This window comes from Carassius gibelio, chromosome A4 (assembly GCF_023724105.1).
Source record: "Carassius gibelio isolate Cgi1373 ecotype wild population from Czech Republic chromosome A4, carGib1.2-hapl.c, whole genome shotgun sequence".
Taxonomy (NCBI): domain Eukaryota; kingdom Metazoa; phylum Chordata; class Actinopteri; order Cypriniformes; family Cyprinidae; genus Carassius; species Carassius gibelio.
This window is the reverse complement of record NC_068374.1, coordinates 17,740,671-17,762,247: the sequence shown is the minus strand read 5'-3', so window position 1 is coordinate 17,762,247 and position 21,577 is coordinate 17,740,671. Positions and strand designations below refer to the sequence as shown.

The 21,577-nt window shown below is 37.6% G+C and overlaps 1 protein-coding gene across 3 annotated transcripts in view; it reads left to right on the top strand.

Moving 5' to 3' along the window:
* The window catches only part of LOC127972231 (PHD finger protein 21B), a 41,601-nt gene that overhangs the window by 13,233 nt on the left and 6,791 nt on the right, over window positions 1-21,577 (top strand). The window contains exons 1-9 of one of the 3 annotated variants that reach the window (XM_052575590.1): window positions 1,413-1,670; window positions 11,191-11,412; window positions 17,732-17,824; window positions 18,444-18,788; window positions 18,952-19,077; window positions 20,327-20,378; window positions 20,614-20,690; window positions 20,777-20,831; window positions 21,116-21,138. In XM_052575590.1, the coding sequence (XP_052431550.1) occupies window positions 1,437-1,670; window positions 11,191-11,412; window positions 17,732-17,824; window positions 18,444-18,788; window positions 18,952-19,077; window positions 20,327-20,378; window positions 20,614-20,690; window positions 20,777-20,831; window positions 21,116-21,138 (1,227 nt within the window). In that variant the 5' untranslated portion in view covers window positions 1,413-1,436. Of the gene's footprint in view, window positions 1-1,412; window positions 1,671-11,190; window positions 11,413-17,731; window positions 17,825-18,443; window positions 18,789-18,951; window positions 19,078-20,326; window positions 20,379-20,613; window positions 20,691-20,776; window positions 20,832-21,115; window positions 21,139-21,577 lie in introns of those variants that run through there. The other 2 variants (XM_052575607.1, XM_052575598.1) reach the window with 2 other exon arrangements.

The window sequence follows — 21,577 nt, the reverse complement described above, 5'->3', positions numbered from 1 at the left end:
GCTGTGGTCCCAAGACCTGTAGACCGGCATCAAACCACAGTGATCATGGTGAACATCAAAACATCTGTATTCAAGTGGAGGAGCAGTGGCTTTGAAAAACGTTTTGAGCGTTGACATTTATATACTGTGCAGAAACTTTCTTGTCAAGGGTATTTGAGTATTATAGGATAGAAGCACAACCTTTATGATGGCACAGTTATGCTTACCCTTGGTATTCAAATGCTTAGCATGTTTTTCTAGAGTAAACTGTTATAGAAAAGCTCTATTGATTGTAAAAGAACAATATTGAAGGTTCATTTCTGGAGAAAACATGCAGCATTTGAGTTTTTTACCAAACGGAAACAAAGTGTTGAGAGAAATGCTTTTATTCCAGTCAAGTAAAGGCTCGACTGCTGGTTCATATTTCACATTCTGTCACTAACATTCCTGGGAAGTCAAATGAATTCTAATTCTAACTAATGCTGCTTTACTGAACCCTCATGACTCCATTTACGCAGTTATTCATGTGCAGAATCTGCAAGATGTTTATCAAATTAGAAAAAGAGAGGGATAATACATTGATTTAAATTAAAAAATATAAATTATTTTCTTATTATTTAGCAGTATTTTGAAAAATGATGTAAATGCTGTAAATATATCTCTCTTAGTTAAATAAAATGCTAAAATGCTTACATATTCAGCAACTTTATATATGGACTGCATGTATGAATTGAATACATATTTAATAACTGATGGAACAGAAGTTGATCATGTTTAGTGTCTTGCTTTATCAACCTGAATTCCAAGCTTGCCGTCATATTCAGTGTGTTTGATTATTTAACTTATTATGTTAAAATTATGACATGATTCAGTTGCGAAAATCATGACCTTAAAGGTGGGACAGGCCAAAATCATTACTTTATGGGGATGGAAACTACTTTTCATGTTATCAGATCTAATTATTCTGGCAAAAAAAGGGATTTGGCCTTCAAATGGTTTATACAAAGTCACGGGAAACAAGGGAACTGTGTTCATAGACAGTTATAAATGTCACTTTAGATAAAGGCTTCTTGTTTACTTAAATGGTTTACCCAGTGTTATCTTGGCATTTCTAGCACATGGTGCTTCAGGGTTCATGCCATTCTTCTCCTGGTGTTGCTGGCGTCCAACAGCCGGAAGGTGGCATGCTTCATATTCAGCATGCACAGATAAAGCAGCAGAGCTATTAATAGCTCGAGGACAGTTGAAACATACGCCCTCTGGGAAAGAGTCGCAAGAGCGCTCCAGTGACTCACATTAAATAAAGAGAGCCTCACAAGCTCTCAAAGACACTTCACATTTCCTGTCCGCAGAGCTAACTTACTTTATCATTTAAAACACCACATGCCCTTGCTCATGCCAGTGAGAATGTGACTGAAGATCTTTAACTGAGCGTAACATCTTCATTAGACGCAGAAATGTATTCATATCCCAGTATGATGGTGGACAAACTGAAACGGATGGTCAGAGTTGAAGTTCAAAACCTGCAATGTGATGCAAGGCCAAAAATAAACCACTTTATAACAGTGCGGCTGAAGGGTGATGGGATCGTTTCCATTGATCAGCGTTCGGTGGGTGTCAGTGTCTCATGTGGACGGTTATTGGACTTCCTCTCACATCCTTGGAGAATTCCCAGGAAGCTTTGGAATCTGGTAGGATTCTTTAAACCGTGGTAATCTGACCATGTTAACTTCGGTAATCAATAGTGAGATCAGCTCGACCCATCAGATGCGTTTTCCTTCTGAGCGGTCAGGTGACGCCAGAGAAAAGTGGCTATAGTTAAACTGCTTTAAAGTAGTCCTGGTGTAGCGTGTATCTTGTAAAGCTTCAGTTTCACGGTCTGTCTTTGTAGGGTGGCAGTAAAACAGCTGAGAGCAGAAATAACTGAGGAAAGAGAGGATGTGCTTGTGCTGTCACTCAAAGACAGGGGCGGAAAACAAAGAGCCACCCATTGTAATGAATGAGACTTTGATTTGTTTTTTTGCCTGACAAGGTCACAAAAAATCACTTTGTATGAACATGGACAAAAAGACAGACACAGAAAAGAACTCCTGAACAGTCGTCTATGTTCTTCTTTGTAGGATGAACATCATGTTCTTGAGCTGGCGGCAGTGATTTTAATAGTGGCAATACACCCGAAGAACTTAAAGGTATGTCATAATTAAAAAGATATATGAGATTCAATACAATTTAAGCTCAATTGACAGCATTTGTGGCATAATGTCGATTAATGAACAAAAAATTAAGACTCATCCCTTGTTTTCATAAAAAATTTGGTTAAGTTGTGGAACCAACAGTGTAACAAAGAGGGGATGTTGTCATGATTTTGGCATTTACTGTGTAAAGTCATATACAATTTAACAACTTCATAACCCCCTAAAACATCTGTAAAAATAGCAAGAATAGCTTTATGGTTTAAAATTATAATTTATAATTAACCTTATAATTCTTTTCTTATAATAGTGATCCTTATATTAATTAACTTCCATAGTAAATGGCTTTAAAAAGGCAAAAAAACAAAGCAAAACAAAAAACACCATAATAGCAGTATGTGTAACGCTACTATATTCACTATAGCACTTTATCCCAAGTATACTCAAGTCATATAATTGCTTTGTTTGAGAAACAGGCCAAATTTAAGTTGCTATTCATTGAAAATATTTAGTAGCACTTCATTTTTATGTGTCTGTTGTATTTCCTTTAATAATAACTATGTGACAAATGTCGAGAGCGCATTATTGTAGTGCGAAAGCACATTAATACAATGCGCGAGCGCCAATCTCTCCGCTTGCGTGTGGATTTGCGGATTTTCCAGATCTTTCTCATTATGATATTTTACGTTAATACTGGAATGTGCGTAAACTACAATTCCTATTTTACCTAATAAATACACTAATAGTTAACTTCGAATAGGCTACATTGCGAATATGAACACATTTGTATTTGTGCCTAATAAGAGAGGTAAGACCAACTTTACGTTTCGTTTTAAATGACTTTGTTTTGGCTTGTTTTTTTGCTAAGCCCATATTACTATATAATGCAATTATATTTATTGCAGTATATAATAATCCATTAATCCATTAGAATGATATATTTTTCATTATTGATCTGTTCTGATACGGTTAAATTTAAAGGATTTGTTGCAAAGTACGGTGAACTAAAGTATCATATAGTGTTAAAAATTTCTAAAATGTATAATTATTAGGCCTAATGTGACTTATACAACTTATCTTTTTTTATTTTGCTCAAAAAAAAAAAAAAATATATATATATATATATATATATATTTCATGTTTCATTCATATATTTCATACACATGCCATAGATGTTATCATGGGCTTTAAATGACATTGTTACTTATTAGTACTGATGCCATTTTAGTATGTTGTATGTTTTTGATACTTTAAGGGCAGAGACATATTCCCTTTTTTAGTGTATAAAAGACAATCACAGACACATTAAGCACAGACACATTAGGATTACAGAGAATAATCCATCTTGAGACATAGAAAGCTTTGTCGGCTTTGCTAATGTGTGTCCTATGGTTGTGCTTTTTACCTGTCACATCCTGATCTGGGATCCATTAACATTATTTAACACCATAACCTGAAAGCAAAACAAATGAATAAAAGCTGAAAGAGTTATTAGAAAGACTAAAGAACATGACAGTGTTTTTAACATCTCTTGAATCAGTTATGAGTTGATCATAACAGATCTGTAGCCTCATCATGTGGATTATTCACAAACACAGAAAGACAAAAACAAAAGAGGATCAATAATTCTCTTCAGCATGGTGCCCTCGAGGTGTTTGAGTTATTATTGAGACTGCGACTTGGTTGTAGAGAACTACTAAGCTTTTCTTCTCCATTGGTCAGTTGTTGTTTTTTTTACATGTTTTATTAAAAATAACAAATAAAACACTTAGCAACACTATTTATATATTGCAGTTTAGACACCTTTAGGGAAAACAAGAGCAAAATCATTCATGAATTAGAAAATAAATGGCAGAACATGTTTTGATTGTATTGATAACTTACACGGTATTGATTTTTAATACAGTTCAAGTTAAGGGCAATATGCAATACCTCTCTGAGACAGCATGAAATCCTGAGTTCAGTTCTCTTTCACGTCCTGTTGTGTTTGAATCGTTAAATACAAACACAGTTATGTCAAAATGCCCAACGTGTGGAGTAATTAAACACAGTCATTTATGTCATAAGTAAATAGAAACAGTTGAGTGAAAACCAGATGTGTATCAATATGTTGGATCTGTGTATTCAGCCTAACAAACCTGCTGCTGTCTGTATAATTCATGCTAATCAAACCATAAAGACATCTTTAAAACTGTTCACCTGTTTGCCAGGTAATGAATAAGCTTGTGTTGTAGTAAAATAATATGCCTGTCCTGACGCGTCAATAGAAATTGAGTATAGGAAAGTCACCTTCATTTCTATAGTGCTTTATACATATTAAGTCAAATTAGCTTCACCGATATAAACAGGAAATTGCAGAATCAATTATGTGAACTGCTAAAGTGACTGTTCAGATTCTGCCGTGGAGCAATGTTTAAAGACGATAGTATCATTTATACAAGTTAGTTCAGATCAATAACCGTGTGAAGTTAGTCGATCAGCTATAGGCAGTTCTACAGTAGGTAGCGATGTTGTTATGGTTAAAGTTGTATATGCTCCTATAATGTTTTGTGTAAATTAAATGTCACAAACTTTCATAAATGTCATTAAACTTTGTTGAATGTATTTTGTTTAAAGCGCTATATAAATAAAAGTGACTTGACTTGACTTGACTTGAAGTCAAGAAATGCGCACGTTGTTTTTTCAGTGGATGTGCACGAGAAAAATCTACTTCCAAGTGGAAGACATTTTGTGAGTCTTATGTAAATACGTTTATTCTAGGGATGCACGCTATAAAATGTTTGCCGATATCGGAATATACCGATAATTTGGCCAATAGCCGATGCCAATACAGATACTGATATATTTCCTTTTGTTTGAAACAACACCAAGTTTCTCCTGTCTAGAAATCATAAACCATTTGTTTTACATTTTGAGCAGAAACTTATTTGCTAGAAGTAATAAACATTATTAATGTTCCTTTTTTAATGAGTGTATTTTTTTTTCAGACAGATGCTGTTGGAATTTTACATTGTATTAGTAGATTTAACATTATCAGACATTATAACAATAATAATATTTAAGGTATAAAAACCTTCTTGTATTTGCTTTCATAATCCATTTGAAAAAATAAATCTGCATATATTAAATGATTTCATTTACAAGTGTTTTTTTGTATTTATGTAAGCTATAGCTTATGACCTTTGAATCAAAACAGACTTGTGAATTTATGACAACAGTTGTGGCCTAATGGTAAGAGAGTCGAACTTGTAACCCAAATGTCGGAGGTTCGGGTCTAGGACACCATATCTGGCTACACGTCGTGTCACTTTAACATTTAGGCAAAGGTTTGCTTCAAGTATGACCACACTGTTGATGTGATCCTATCGCTAGTACACCCTGAGCTATTAGTCGTATTTACAAGGCATATCAGCATAATTTTTTTTTACGATGTTTGCATTTTAAGCCTTTATCACCTGATTCTGATAATATCATGCATACCTAATTTATTCTTTTTATAAAATGTGAAATGGTTTATGATGAAGAATGAAACCTATTTAGCCTGTTTATTCTTGACTGTTAAAATTATCTGAAAGGCTCCTGAATGTGAATTATTAAATTCCAATTATTTGTTGTTATGTGGATCGATCCAGAAATGTTTTTGAAAGAATCGTAATGTTGAACCATTTTTCCCCTCACAATAGTAAAACAACAGTAAAAGACAGATTTCCTAGGAGAGAAACCTAATCAAGATTTCATGCACGATTCCACTGGAAATAAATGTTAGCAAACATCGACGAAACGTCAAGCGTGTGGCACATTTTCATCCGGAAAATGACACTGGAAATGATGCAAGCTGTTTGTTATCCAGCCAACAGAGGAGTCAAACTGAACTGAACTCAGGCCGTCTTGCTCCACCACACACAATAAAAGAAACAAGATGCAGTTTCACTCGTCACATTCACACGCGGACGCCTGCGATAGGTCAGTAAAGATTGATTTCTTGAACCGTCATAGAGGCTACAGGAGCTCACATTTGGCATTTCATTTGTGTGCGTGTAATGAAATAGTTATGCTTTCTGAGATGAAGTGCTGTGTTGAATCTCACAGGCAGAACGCAGAAGCATAGGCAGCTGTCTGAATATTGAACGGCAGCTTTATTAAAGCGAGAAAATTATCCGTTTCTGAATATAGTGCAATGCTCAAGCTCCCTTTCATTGTGCAGAAAAAAACGAACGAGAGCTGTGCTTTAATCAGACGTGATTAAATAAATATGTTTTTGGTATTCAAGATAAATGAGATGGAGGCATTTAAAAGACTTTGACTTGTATTTGTGTATTGAACATGTTCTTGTATTCTGTTAAAGGCATAGCTCACACAAAAAGGAATATTCTGTATTTTTGTGTATTATTACGGTGCCCATTTCCATTTTAAATGTCTCATTTGGAAGATTCACTGTAGTTGTAGTTGTATTTCCTGTCTAAGTGGGCGGTTCTTGGTTGGAACGAGCTTTAGTGTGGACCAGATTTAATGCGGTAGTCATGGCTATGACGAAGCTGCAAACAGTCTTGAAGTCCCTGAGCAAAAATAATCTTAAAGCTCTTACTGATAGGTTTATGTCTTCTGATGTGTTGACTGATGTGCACACAGTCGTATCATCACAGAGAGTGGAGGATTGGCTCATGGCCTGTTGTTTGGCAGGAGGGTAGCGGTGTTGAGGCCAAATCACACAGCATGAGGCAGACCCGGATTATCCCATTCTCTAGTGATGGGAGAAGGTGCTCAGGTCATTTGGATGTAACCTACTCTTCATCTTCTACAGCTCTCCAGCTCTATAAATCTTCTGCAAAGGATGTTTGATGCCAAATTAAGCCCCTTTCCCTTTTGGATTCATCAAAAATATCTGAGTTCTGAAGATGAACGGAGGTCCCCCATGTTTGGGACGTAATTAATAACAGAATTTAAATAAAAGTGACTCCCTAAAGGTTTCTTATATCTGAGAGCATTTCTATTCCATTCTGTATATAAGGAATAATGAAACTGGAAGCTCAGTGTTGACATGAGACATGTGGCTGATTTGTTTAGCCTGAGGCAAGAGAAGTCAGAGCGCTTCATTATAGCGCTGTAAAAGTCTTTAATGTGTGTATATATGTCAGATCGTCAACCAACACCTGTCAACTCACTGTTGCTGAGTATGCTGGAAGATTACCCTTGTATATGAAACGTCATATACATGTAATGTGTGTGTATATAAGTTACATATATATTAGGGCTGGTAATTTAACACGGTGAAAATATTCACGCATTTAACGCACTTGCCCTGCCCCAGACCTTATGCGGTTGACTGATGACGAATATGAGGCAGGGCAACAACTCACTGCATAATGGAGCCTAGAGAACATAGTTAGAATGTCCCTGATGATGAACTGCCTTTAACTGTCATTTTGCATTATTGACACACTGTTTTCCTAATGAATGTTGTTCAGTTGCTTTGACGCAATGTATTTTGTTTAAAGCGCTATATAAATAAAGGTGACTTGACTTGACTTATACAACAGTTCAGTAAGAAGTTAATATTTTGTTATTTTAGACACAATTTTGCATACGAAAATATAAAGACAAAGCAGAACTTTTAGTCTCTGAGCAAAATAAACTGTATTTTCAGGACTATAAGTTGCACTTTTTTTCATAGTTTGGCTGGTCCTAGTATTGTGAATGTTAAAGGTTAACTAATGAAGTCTTATTGTAAGTGGTACCTAGTGGTCTTTATAGTTCTTTTGCACTTTAACCTGTGTAAAACTTGATATATTTTTCTTTATTACTTTATTGTATTTAAATGTTCAGTTATTTTTGTTGTAAGAAAAAACATTATGAAATCTGTTATACTGTATTATGACCTCTCTTTTTTTAAACTTAATTTCAATACCATATTCAATACCGTAATCGTATACCATGATAAAAGCATTAGCAATTAATCTCAACATGAAAATTTGACACACATTTCGCATAATCAGAGCGTTAACGTCTGTACTTACTAAAACATCATGCATGTAGAGCTACTTTTACTGTGCAATTCGTATTACACTCCAAAAAAAAAGGGAATGAGAGACTGAGAAGTGGATCCTGATGTGTTTCTACCACATTAGCATGTTTGTTCGATGTGCAGAATTGAGGGGATTTTGTAAAACAAATCAAAAATTGTGTTTCTGTGGAGATCTTTTATCCCCTCTATACTCCATCCTCTCCCTTTAACCTCCTCTTAAGACCTCATTCCTTAGAAACATGGTCGTCAGTGTGCCATAGGAATGGCTGGACTTACCATTGGGCTCGAGTGGGCTGCAACCCATGGCCCCGACTTTGCCCATTTATGTTTGTTTGATTTGTTTGACTGCACACGTGAGCAGTGTTGCCAAGTCCGCGGTTTCCCTGCAGAATTGGTCTACTTTAACACTGTTTCTGTGGGTTGTTTGTCATGTCCGCGGGTTTAAGCGACCAAAAGAACATGATATTTAGCCCCTAAAATGCAATTTTTAGCATGGGACCCCCTCAAAACGCAATTGGGCTAGTTTAGGCTAGTTTTGAGTAGCAATTAGGTGGGTTTTGTTGTGTAAACCTGGCAACCCTGCACAGAAGATCTAAACGGGCCAGCCGAGGCTACTACAGTTTACAACTACCACCTTTGAGGCCACAATCAAACAGCATAAACTGGTATTTATGATTATTTCACACAGAAGAAGGACTCTGAATCGCATCTGCACTGATTAGTTTGTCATCACATGGCTACTTCAGCTCCATTAAGACTTTAGCCCCAAAGAGCGCACATTATGAAGATAATTACAAATTCTCAAATTTTAACACCTCATTTCTTTACAGAGCATGATTTTATTTTAATATATTAATGTTTTGAGTGCTCTCTCATATCTTACTGCCATTATACATAGTGGGTAAGATATGTAATTAAAATGATTTTAAATAAAAAAATATCCATTTCATGAGTTTTTCATTTTTATATCATAGCCATGCCTATCACACAAACAAGTCCTGTTTTTTTTCTTCCTTTTTTTCTTTTCTTTTTTTTCTTTTTTTTTTTATATATATCTGCAAGATTGCAAATGTATAGTAAACAACAACTTAGAGAATATCATTTTGCTATGTTAGAAAGAAGTGTAGGTATAGGGGCCAAACATAACCTCAAGCCCAGGGCCCCCCTCCTTACTAAGTCCTGCCCTGGCCATAGGTAACCGTGAGCAAGTTTGGTCTTTCCTTCAGTTTTGCAGCTTTGACCGTGATCTGAATAAAATTCTTGATAATGTATATTGCGCAGTGAGAGCAATGCAAACGCATCACACTCACTGCAGAGGCAATGCAATTCTTCAGTCATAAACTGAATTTACATTATGAATATGTGTGTCAGTCAGGGTTTACTGGCTGTAGGTGCTCACATGTGAAAACATATTGAAAAAGCTCCTTTACAGATAGACGGCCTTTGAATATGAAAGACCTGTCTCTCCCTTTCTCTTGCTCCCTTCCCCCTCACAGTTCTCAGAAAACCATAAAAGCCGTTCAGAAATGAGAACAGAAATGGAATATGAAATATTCAGAGCGCTTATAGTGTGAATTGTGCAGGGTAAGAGGGGTTCTGTGTGTAGAACAATGATGACACTTCCTCATGCACCGTCAGACTCTATAATCCACTAGGTCAAAACTGGACTTGTTTTCCAGTACAATATTTAATTATCCTTAAACAAATGTTTTTAAAATTACCGAAGTGAAATTATGTAATACACTAAGATTTGTTATCAGAAAAAATAAATAGTTATTTATGAAAAATAAATATATTTATAAACTGTATACTTTTTAGAAGTATTAATATGTTTTATTACCGTATTTTTCGGACTATAAGTCGCACCTGAGTATAAGTCGCATCAGTCCAAAAATATGTCATGACGAGGAAAAAAACATATATAAGTCGCACTGGAGTATAAGTCGCATTTATTTAGAACCAAGAGAAAACATTACCATCTACAGCCGCGAGAGGGCGCTCTATGTCTTCAGTGTAGACTACAGGAACACAGAGCAGCATAGAGCGCCCTCTGGCGGCTGTAGACAGTAATGTTTTCTCTTGGTTCATTTCTCTTGGTTCATTTCTCTCAGTTCATGTCAAATTAATTTGGATAATAAGTCGCACCTGACTATAAGTCGCAGGACCAGCCAAACTATGAAAAAAAGTGCGACTTATAGTCCGGAAAATACGGTAATAGCTTTTAATTTTCATAAGCATTAACCGTAATCGATTTATGCTTTAAAGCAAGTTTAGTGTATTTGTTTTCTTAGAAATCCTAAAAACCCTTAAATCAAGATACATTTCATTGTGTAGAAATAATTCTGCATGAGATAATTAATACTTGATTTCAAAGAATATATCTTGAATTAACTTGAAAACCACACATATATGAATAAATTAGGTTTATGCATAAAAATACTGAAAGGATAACACAAATTAAATGAGGTATTCTCTAAAACGAATCTTAATATCTAAATCTTTTATTAAAACGTAGGCTAAATTGTCCTGTTTCAGGGTTGTTTGACAGAAAAAATGACTCAAATACTGATTAAGAATTGTATTTGCAGTGTGCTTGGCTCTAAACAGCTCGCACATGAAAGTGAATGTTGTTCTACTTTCTGCGTTTAAAGACTGTTTGATCATGTGCTGTATTATTTCCCAAGGTAAATGAGAGGAAATGGAAGCAGACTTTGAACAACAAAGAAACACACTTGCGTTAAAGTGCACACTTAAATCCGAGTCCCTGAACTTGAGCTGATGCAAGAGCATGAACAAGAATCAATACACGGAAACTGGGCAGATACTTTGATTATGCATGACAATTAGCATGTGCGTACACAACTGACATGAATCGCGCTGGTTCAAAAAGAAAACTCGAGAGACGAATGGCCTGTTTGAATCCACTGCCGAGGTCTTAAGGTTATCAGTGTTTTCAGGGTTAGTGACCTGCTGCTGTTTGTGTGTTTTGTGCGACAGAAGCTCGCTGTCAGGAGTTGTCCTGTGGGGACGGTCGCCAAACCCCTCGCCCTCATCAAGCCGCCCAGCCAGAGCATCGCCATCTCTGTGGTGCCGGCGAAGACTCCTGTTTCCATGGTGACAGCACACATTAATGGACAAAAGGCGTTGAGTTCTGAGACGCTCCAGACGTCCCCCATCAACCTCCAAACACCCGCTGGACAGCACATCAGCCGCTCACAGGTACACTATACTAACATCAGCCAGCCACAAATACAGTCAATTTCATCCGAAGCGCTTCCAATCACAACCTCTACAGATATACTTCATCATTCTGAAATAGTTCAGACCTCAACCTCACGACATTCACACAGATTCACACATTATGTAATTCTCCTCCAACTTCAAAGTCGTCCGACATAGTTGATTGACCTTTTTTGTAAAGGGTATTTGACTCATTTTTCTGCAGGTTTGCATTGTAAACATTGGTTCGGTTCTTTTGCCTATGTCACGCATAACCTTTGGGTACATTTTTTCCAAAATTGTGCAGCCCTAATTTGTAGACAGATGTTCGTTTTTCTTGTTAAAATTGAGATTGTGCTTGTAAATCAGTGACTGATAAGAAAGATTGGTATTGTTATTAGGTGAGCGTGATTTCGCCAAGTACAACAAGTACATCCTTGGTGATCCTGGAACAACATTCCAATCAACCAATCAGAATTGAGATGTAACTTTTCAGGAAATATCTGTTTTAGGCTTACAATCAGGGTTAGGTGCTTCTGCACTCTTGTTAATCAGCTATATACCTGTAACTATAAACCATTAGAAAGGTTTAAGGTTTTATCATAAAATATTATATTATTATGATAAAATATACAGCAACACTTTCTTAATTTTTGCCAGGAGGCCAGAAGTCCGTGCCTTAAATATGCAATGTCAGCCTCTTATACATCCACTGAGAAAAAAACTCCTGGGCTGCATTTCCCAAAAGCATCATAAGCCTAGCCTCAGCCTCAGACGTCACATCCAAAGACCGTTGGCTAAACGTTTGTCTGATGCATATGGGACACAAAATTGGAAACACTTCAGGAGTGTCGAAGTCATCATCGGATTGGTTGAATTCTACAGGATTTCCAGGAGACTTGTGTGTCACGTTCTTTAACGTTCCACCTGGAAACAAAGATGTTGTGGTGCCAAACCCCCTCACGGAAGAAGAAAGGTGTAGTGTTTAAAACTGTGACGACAAGGCGCTTTTCAGGATCAACTAAACGCTGGGTTTTCAGTTCGTGGCATAAAATCTTTAAAATACATTGGAGAATTTTACGCACCGGTCTGTTATTGTTGCGACATTTCCATGCCCAGAAACATGACGCTGAACGAAACGAACTGTGATTGGTTGTTTGACTTGTCAGTCAAATGGCCTCATGGGTGGGCCTTGGCCAAAGAAAGCTGCCATGGATTCAAGACCTTCAGCCGGCAATCTGAAGTCTGGCTACTCGAGACTATCATAAGCCTAAATAATTCATAGGTCCATTGGTCTCTACAATCAACATAGCTTACGATGCTTTTGAGAAACACAGCCCTGGACAGTTCTTAGAGACCTCTACTAAACTACTATACATCCCTACAGTGTAAATTTCATTAGAGAAAATTTTTAATTTCCCTATTTTTAACCAAAATAGGTTGGTGTGAGCATTATTGAGTGCTAAACACGTGTAATATTTCATTCATACTGGAAGCTGGAAGGTGCATTAGTGCAGAAATTTCAAAACTGCCTCCCAGAAGTAATATATCTTATGACGCTCCAGGAGATCCCTAATATGGATGCAGACATTGAGCTATTGCTGTAGCTCAATTAAAAATAATGAGGAAAACTTTGATTAAACATGAAGACAGTAAACACACAGCTGCGACAGTGCATGGTTATACATACATTTTATTCCAAATTAATCATGCAATTTCCGTAAACAACATACTGTATTTTAAATTTTTAGTTCAAACTTGACCTAAAGGTTTTGGCATATTGTTCTTCGCTCACTCACTCTTCCATTCACTCACTCACTTTTTCTTCGGACGTCTACAGACGTTTTTTATTTACTCAGATCATACAACACTGGACACACTCGAAGGACAGTATCGTGATACATTTGTACTTCTGTCACTTATTATCAGGCTATTTTGTTGAAATAGTCTAAATAATCTGTCCGCAAACTTCTGAAAACAACGCGTTTTCCAAATCTTGTACAGTCACCCGTAGGCTTGTTGTTTAGATCAAATCAAAAATATGGTCTGCTCTGCTTGTAGTGTCTCCTGGTGCTAGTCTTTTATAAATAATAGCACCTTCCCAACAAAAGAGACTCTTTATTCGCATGAGTAGTCGCCCCCTCCGCTGCTTCTTTCACTCTTCCGCCCCCTTCTCTCTCTCCCTTCCCCCTGCTGGAACGCTGGGATTGTTTTACTGCCTTTTATAGCTGTATTGTTTGGGAGAGTGAAGCTGTTTTCAGCTCTCCCAGCTGCCCGCCGATTCAAGCCCTGAAATACCCATCACACTGGAGCAGGAGAACCAATCACAGCCGTTTTGTTTTGTTGATGAATACAGGAGGGGGGAGACATCTCAGACCACCTGGCCAGTCATTTGGAGCCGGATAATAAGTTGATTGTTGTCCGGTGTGGATGCATATGCTAACTGCTTAATTTCAGCACACATGTACCATATGGAGCAGTTTTACCAAAAACAAAACAAGGATAAAACAGCAAATAGTTGTATTATGTGCTTTACTTTTTTCTACTATTATAATTGTTTTCAATCATGGGCACCTTTCAAGACACTCAAGGAAACCTTACAATAATAAAGTACATATCATTTGTGCGTGAATGCGTTAATGGGTTAAATGCAGAGCACGAATTCTGAGTATGGGTCACCGTACTTGGCTGTATGTCACGTCCCTTTAAAAATGGAGTCCTGCAGCACATCTTTGAGAAAAGTCTTTCTTCTGTCTGCTGATTTACAACCTCCCTCTGACCGTCCTTCTACAGATGTCTTTACATTTAAGTAGCAGTCAGAAGTATATTTCTGCTGTTTTGCATTGATGTCAGTGCAGAACAAAAGAGACTTATTTTTTTTGAGCGGAAATTCTTTATGTTGGTTTCCAGGAATCAGTTGAATAGATTTAATTACCATTGTTGAAACAACTCAAGTCACATTTAGTTATATAGCACTTCGTATGACACTCCAAGAGCGTTACAGTGTTAACCAGTGTGCTGAAAATGCAAGAGGACAACAGAAACCAGTCATTTTATCAGTTAAAGTCAGTTCATTGTTGATTCAGTGACGTCGACATCCAGCTCAGTTCTCTTCTAATAGTCTGCTTAGTCAAGTTAACAATGTTGTCAGACCCCAACTAAGCAAGCCAAAGGTGACAGTGGCAAGGAACCAAAACGCCATTGGTAACAGAAATGGAGAGAAAAGTGAATTTTTGTGTTTCACTGCACTGCTTTTCAGTTTCTTTTTTTTATGTAAGCATGTCTTGGATGGCAGTCTTTAACCATTTTACCATATCTTGCTGTTTTCAGCTTCTCATGCATGAACGCTGTCTTTAAGACGCTGTGTCAAATTAAAAGTTCAAAACCATGCCTTCTTTTCCATTTATCAGTGTTAGTAAATGTTGTGGCATGATCTGCAGCTTTGACGCTTCTAGTGTAGACTGCCTCAGAAATGTTGCCCTCAGATGAATCTAGTGTAGGCTTACAGCGCTCCTTCAAACCACCTAAACAGAGTTGGGCTCTATGCCGATGTTTATGCCCCGCTGTACTGTGCTACAAACAGCACAGTAGCACACGCCGGTCCAAAGAGCATCACTAATAACTCCCACACACCAGTGAAACAGCAAGTGTCAAGTGTTAATTGAATTGCACAGCGTCTACATATGCGGAGAGAAAAGCAGAGGGGAGTTCTAATGATACATTTTCACTGCTTTATTTCATTTCCAGAAGGTTATTACTGTCCCGGTTCAGCCGACGTGTAAAATAATATTTTTTTTGTGGTACGACAATTTTCAAAATTGCAAAATAATAGATGTTAGTTTAATTTCATCTTCGTAAGATTGTTTGTTTGTCTGTCTCCATGGTTGAAGTCAGCTGTCCTTCCCAGCAAGGGGCTAATTTAAGTTTGTGCGGAAAAACATCATAATTCATGTATATGCTTGTGGTCCAACTTTATTGAGATAAACATCACTGAAGTTTTCCCTCTCCAGCTGTAGAACAGTCATCTGTAAGCGACATTTCCTTGTAGGCCAAATGGCTGAAGATAGTGGCTTTATTAAATAGAGTATTTTAACTGCTCATAGCGCCTCCTTGTGGAGTCTGCTGGTACTGAACCACTAGTAAGACGGGATAAAAAAAAGTCATTGCTTTTATTTATTGTTCCTGTGGCACAGCGTTAAAGCATTGCGTTAGCAGTGCAAAAGGTTGTGGGTTCGATTCCCAGGGAACACATGTTAGGTTAACAATGTATTGCCTGAATGCACTGTAAGTCACTTTGGATAAAAGCGTCTGCTAAATATATTCATTTTAATTTAATATTATAAGAACAATTTTGGTTAGATACAGGTTTTTTTTGGTTATTTCATTTTATATTCCTCGTAGAATAATGTCATAGAACGTATAGGTATTTTTGTACTGGAAAAAGAAAGAATTTGTATTTATGGCAATATAACAATTAATAACAATATCTAGTGTCATTTTTTACCACAGCATTTTACTAAAAAATGCCTCGGGAAGACTTGCATGAACATTTTTAGATTGATTGATGAATTGTAGAATCAGAATTTGAAGTTAATAATACCGTTTGATCTCATAACAAGGCTTATTATACAAATAAACTTATAAATGAAATAAAAATAATAGATTTGAAGTTATTTTACTGGAAAACAGGTAAAAAATTAATAAACTCATTAAACATTATTTAGTTTTCTGCACATTAGGATATATATAGGTCTCATACAGTAATATAGAAATGTCAGATTTGACGGTTAGTGAATACAGCTAAAAACTTGTTTCATTCCAAACCTGAAATACTTTGTTTTGGGGGTTTTTTATCACTAAAATAGACCACTACATTTTAAATGTTCGGGTAAACCATTAAAAATGGTACCTTCAGTTTATATTTACAAATCATAACGGGGCTCCAGGCCAGAATAAGCTTTATAGCTTCTGACTGATCACAAACTCCTGCTGGAGATGTTTCAGCCTGTTCCTCTGTGTGAAAAGTCTGTGCAAACCCAAATTTCTGTCCTACACTGGTCTAATCGGGCCTCTGAATCCTCAAACGGTCCGTGACATTCCCGGAAAGAGCAGAATTGTTAGCGTTCACCTGACATTTCCATCTTATGGCAGCTGCATGGGCTGATGGGTAATTCACTGCAGGCCTACTGCTTAATTCAGTACTTTCACAAAATACAAGCTGAATGCCGCAGCTCAAGGTTACTGCCGTCTCTCTGTCTGCTGGGATTCAGCAATTACTAAAATCACAGCCCTGACGGAGCAAGACGTTTCATCCGGACTGTTGTCATGGGAACAGGCCGCGGGCTGCCCCCCCCCCCTCACGTCGGTTCGCTCCTGCATAATAGACAGAGATGAGTGACTGAGAGGGATTTTAAAGCAGCACATCTCAAACTCTCGTCTTGATTTCTTCTGGTTATGTAACCCCCCTGTGACAGTTGGACATAAAGTGCAAAATTGGTGCTCACAGTGGCCATGGACGACATAAGAGCGTCTACAGCAAACTAAAGCTTAGGAAACAAATGTAGTTTAATACTTAGTGTATATTTAATACTATTATATTTGTCTGATTGACAGTAACAACGTGACTAATGTAGTACGTCTGCACGTAAACTACATAGAACACACTTTTAATTGTTTAAATTAAAAGCCATTTAAAACTTTAAATAGTTGCAAAATCAGAGCGTATTCAAAAAAGTACCTACTTAGAGAATATGCGGTTTCAACGTTTTTATTATTATTGTTTTAACTGAAACCGTAGACGTCAGCGTCAGATCCAAACTGTAAACTTTTATGCTAGTTACTTCAGTGATTATTTGAATGCTTGTTTCATAAAAAGAGAAAATATGGAACGGTTTAGCATTTTTAATGCAGTTTCATATGTAGATGTTAGGGTTAGGGTTAGGGTTAGGGTTAGGGTTAGTAGAGGGTTAATAAAACTTGTACAGATTAGTATAAAGAAATCACTGTACAGATTGGTCTTTCAACCCACTGATCCGCTGATTTATTCTGATCAATACATGAGTTAAACTACCTCACTAAAACACTTACCGACTCAGAATGAGCCATGAAATGAGTCAATCCCAAGAGAATGTGTGTGGACCAGTTTTGGTTTCAGTTTCCTGAGAAGCACAGTTAAGAGGAACCACTTCATGGAAATGAATCTGGCTCTTCTGTCCTGTTCGGCTGGTTTGCTTGAACAGAAGATGAAGTAACTGCATTGTGTCCTCCGAACATCTGAAATGATCCCTGTCTCATCATGTGTTTGGTTTCTGTCTGACAGATGTTGGGAGCCCTCACTGCGATCCCGATAAAGGTGCCTCACATCAGCTCTCTGCAGCGGCTGGCAGGACACTCAGCCAGTGTGCTACCTCAGGTGATGCACAGCATTAAATAACATTCAACCCTTTAGTCATGAAAACGTATTATTTGCAAATCATTTCCATAGCAGACACTTTTAAAACACGTCAAAGACACGGCAAGTGTCAAGTGCAGATAATAAAACAGGAGCAGCTGAAAATTGAGAATATGAGAGATTCATAACTGCCTCATTTTTTCATTTTATTTGTTTTTGTTCCTACTTTATTCTTTCATTTAAGAGAGTTTCTTGTTTTTGTAATTAATAATTGATTCATGAATTAATTGAATTAAACTGAGTAAGTCGATTGGTTGACTTACGTAGTATCCTTTTCATCAACAAAGATTTCTGAATAATATTGCATATTTACATATATGCAAGTGTATGTCTAAAAAGTGTGATGTGAGGCAAGGGAGGGGAGGACTTAAAATCTTTTAAAACGCATTTTGCGTTGTTTTACCATTTACACAATTATTTAAAGTATAAAACATTGTTATTATCAATACACCGTGTGGTTTTTAATCATAATTTTAAGGGCTGGACAACCCTCAGATGGATGTATACCTATGATTTCAAGCCAAAGCAAAGAGCCATCTGCTGCTTTGGGGACTAAACTTTGTGGTCTGTGTCTGTTTAGGTCAGGCCAAAGACTCTTATTCCAGACAGCCTTCCCCACAGCCCATGCCGAGAGCAGCAGTCCGGTCAAACGCTGGCCGTGCTGCAGAGCATGGCTGTGGTCAGCCCAAAGAGCCAAGGTGCATCTTTGCCAACTGCCAACAGCACCTTCAGTCACGAGAGACTCTCCAACGGGCAGGAAGAGAGTTCCTCCTTGCCCTTGTCTGCGCCAAACACATCCACAGCATCTGCAAGTCAAGGGGTGGCTTACGCCATCATCTCAGCGGCCTCGCCAGTAGCCCATGGAGTGTCAGGAGTAACCGAGGCCATTAAGGTGCAACCACTGATTTTCAGCCCTGACAGCAAGGTTAGAAGACCTTTCATCACCTACTTAACAATTAAACATGCTGCGCAGCATGCCAAATTAGTTTTGAACTTGCATGATGCTGTTAGTGTCACGCTGTGGCAAATGCTAATAAGATACACAGTATCTGTTCAGTTAATTTAAGATTTTTAATGTGTGTACCCAGGTAATAATCATTCAGCCCCAGATTCCCAGCAACTCCAAGAGTTCTCCGACCTCACAAACTAACAGTCCTGTGAAGGAGCCAAGCCCTGACCCCTCGACCCCAGCTAAAAAGGAGGAGGAACCAGAGGTACACTCACAAGCAATATATATATATATTTATTTATATATATATATGACAAGGGCCTGAACAAGAGAATGTGTTTCATGCTTTGTTAGGAGGGGTCTGATTTTCCTGATGTTGTGTAGTGCAAACCTACATGATCTTGCTGTTTTTGCAATGTGATCTTCAAGGATCAGCCTAAGATTGCTGTCCGAACTCGATGGGATTATCGTTGACGAGTTTAGTTGAATGGTAAACTGGTGCTGTACTGCAGGTGTTGCTCTTTCATCCATGCCGATATGTCCATCAGGCAGTCTGAGATCCAAGCAGGTACTGTGGAATCATCTGGTTGAAATGAGAGGTAGAGCTGTGTGTCATCCGCATAACAATGATAGGTAAAAAACATGCACATGAATGATGGGTCCCAGTGATATGGTAAATATAGAGAAGAGGAGGGGTCCAAGAACTGATCCTTGAGGAACCCCAGAGACCAGTTGATATGATTTGGATACCTCTCGTCCCCAAGCAATCGTGAAGTACCTACCTGTGAGGTAAGACTCCAACCAGTGGAGTTCAGTTCTGGTGATGCCTAGCGATGAGAAGGTGGACAGAACAATTTGATGATTAACAGTGTCAAATGCAGCTTATAGATCTAGGAGAATGAGAACTGAAGGTTCGAACTCCGTAGAGCTTTACTGACTGATAGCAAAGTGTTTTCTAAAATGGCCACTTTTAAATCCAGATTGGTCATTGTCCAGCTGGTTGTTTTGTGAGAGGAGGGAAGACACTAGCTTGAAAACAATGCTTTGAAAGGAAGGAGAGACACAGGCCTGTAGCTGTCATTAAGTGAGGTGTCTAGTGTAGGTTTTTTTTAAGTAGTAGGGTTTCCTGAGACTGCTGATGGATGTGGTTTTGTTTGTTAAGTAATTAGCAAAATCGTAAAAAGGTGGTGGGAGGTGGTAGAGGGGGTCAAAGGAGAGTATTGAAGGTTTTTAAGAGTTTGCTCTGTTGATCTTGTTATGGAAGAGGCTAGTTTTGGCAGCGTGAACTTTGGTGAAAAATAAACATAGCAGTGACTGATAAAGTACCTGCTGAGATCAGCTGAATCTTTTGATCTGCGCCATTTTCTCTCCGCTGCCCTGAATTCAGCCCAAATAACTGTAGCTGGTGCTTGGATGTTGTCAAGTGAATTTAATTCTGAAGAGAAAAAATGTAATTCACATCAAAGGTAGTTCAATGTTTTATATATTAACTTTATTAACCTTATGTCCTACAGAAAATTGCCTTCATGGTCGCACTAGGCCTGGTCACCACAGAACACTTGGAAGGTGAGTTACATTTAGTGGCAGAGAAATAGTTTTATACATGGGTGGCCAAGGCTTATTTAGGAGGTCCATAGACCATCACAGAAAATCATTGTGTATAACTCCAACCTGGCATAAAAAAGCATGAATAAATCCTGCAGTTTGCTGATTACCCCACAAACAAAAACTAAGTAAAGGACTCAGTTTGAGATGTTGGGGTTTAAAGATCCATCACAGATGGTGTTTTCATTTCTGTCAGAGATCCAGAGTAAACGGCAGGAGAGAAAAAGGCGAAGCACAGCTAACCCTGCGTACAGCGGACTGTTTGAACCAGAGGTCTGTCTGCCCAGTCATAATTTCTTTAAATTATGCTCATTTTATGGCTTTGTTCATTTGTAAACATCTTGTATCTTGCTTTTCAGCGCAAACGACTTGCCTCCAATTACCTGAACAGTGCGATGTTTCTGTCGGCGAGAGGTAAAATAGATTTCTACTTCTGTCAACATAATGGGGTTGAGCTGAAAAGTAATGCATGGAATACACAGAAACGTGTTTGAAAAGGATAAATTAGTCACACATTCATCATAAATACACATGTCTTAATAGTTCTTTAACCAGTGACATGAAAGGTTGACTAATGAAGCTAAATGCTAACTGCTTTAACCTGCTGCATTTCGCCAACATTGCTGTTTAACTCTAATAAGTCAGTTTTGTCAGTGTGACGGCTACTAACCTACTGTCTGCTTTCACTCACACGCTAGACTCTGAGGAGCTCTGCTGGAAGGTACATCTTTACTCTATCATCGCTCTCTGTTTGTCAGTCTCTTGTGACAATAATGTATATAGATCTTCAGATATTGTTCTGACATGTTTTAAATATACAAAAATGAACAAAATATATCACAGAAAAACGTGAATTCAGGCGTCATTTAATTAACCACTTCGGTTCAGTTGACAGATGACTTTCTGTTGTGGAACATACCCACACAAAATACACTGTTATGGTACTTTCTCATTTGAATACACTTACAATTCTCACTTCTCAGGGTAAAGTACTTTAAAAATGAAGTAAAATTGAAATACTATTTAAGGAAATTACAATTGAAATACGTTACAGCTTCAACCAAATGTATACACAAGTAATTTTTTCTATTAAGTATTCGGTAAAACCACTTTAGTTAGTAAAAGACATTCAATTTATTGAAATGGAAATATCATTTAAA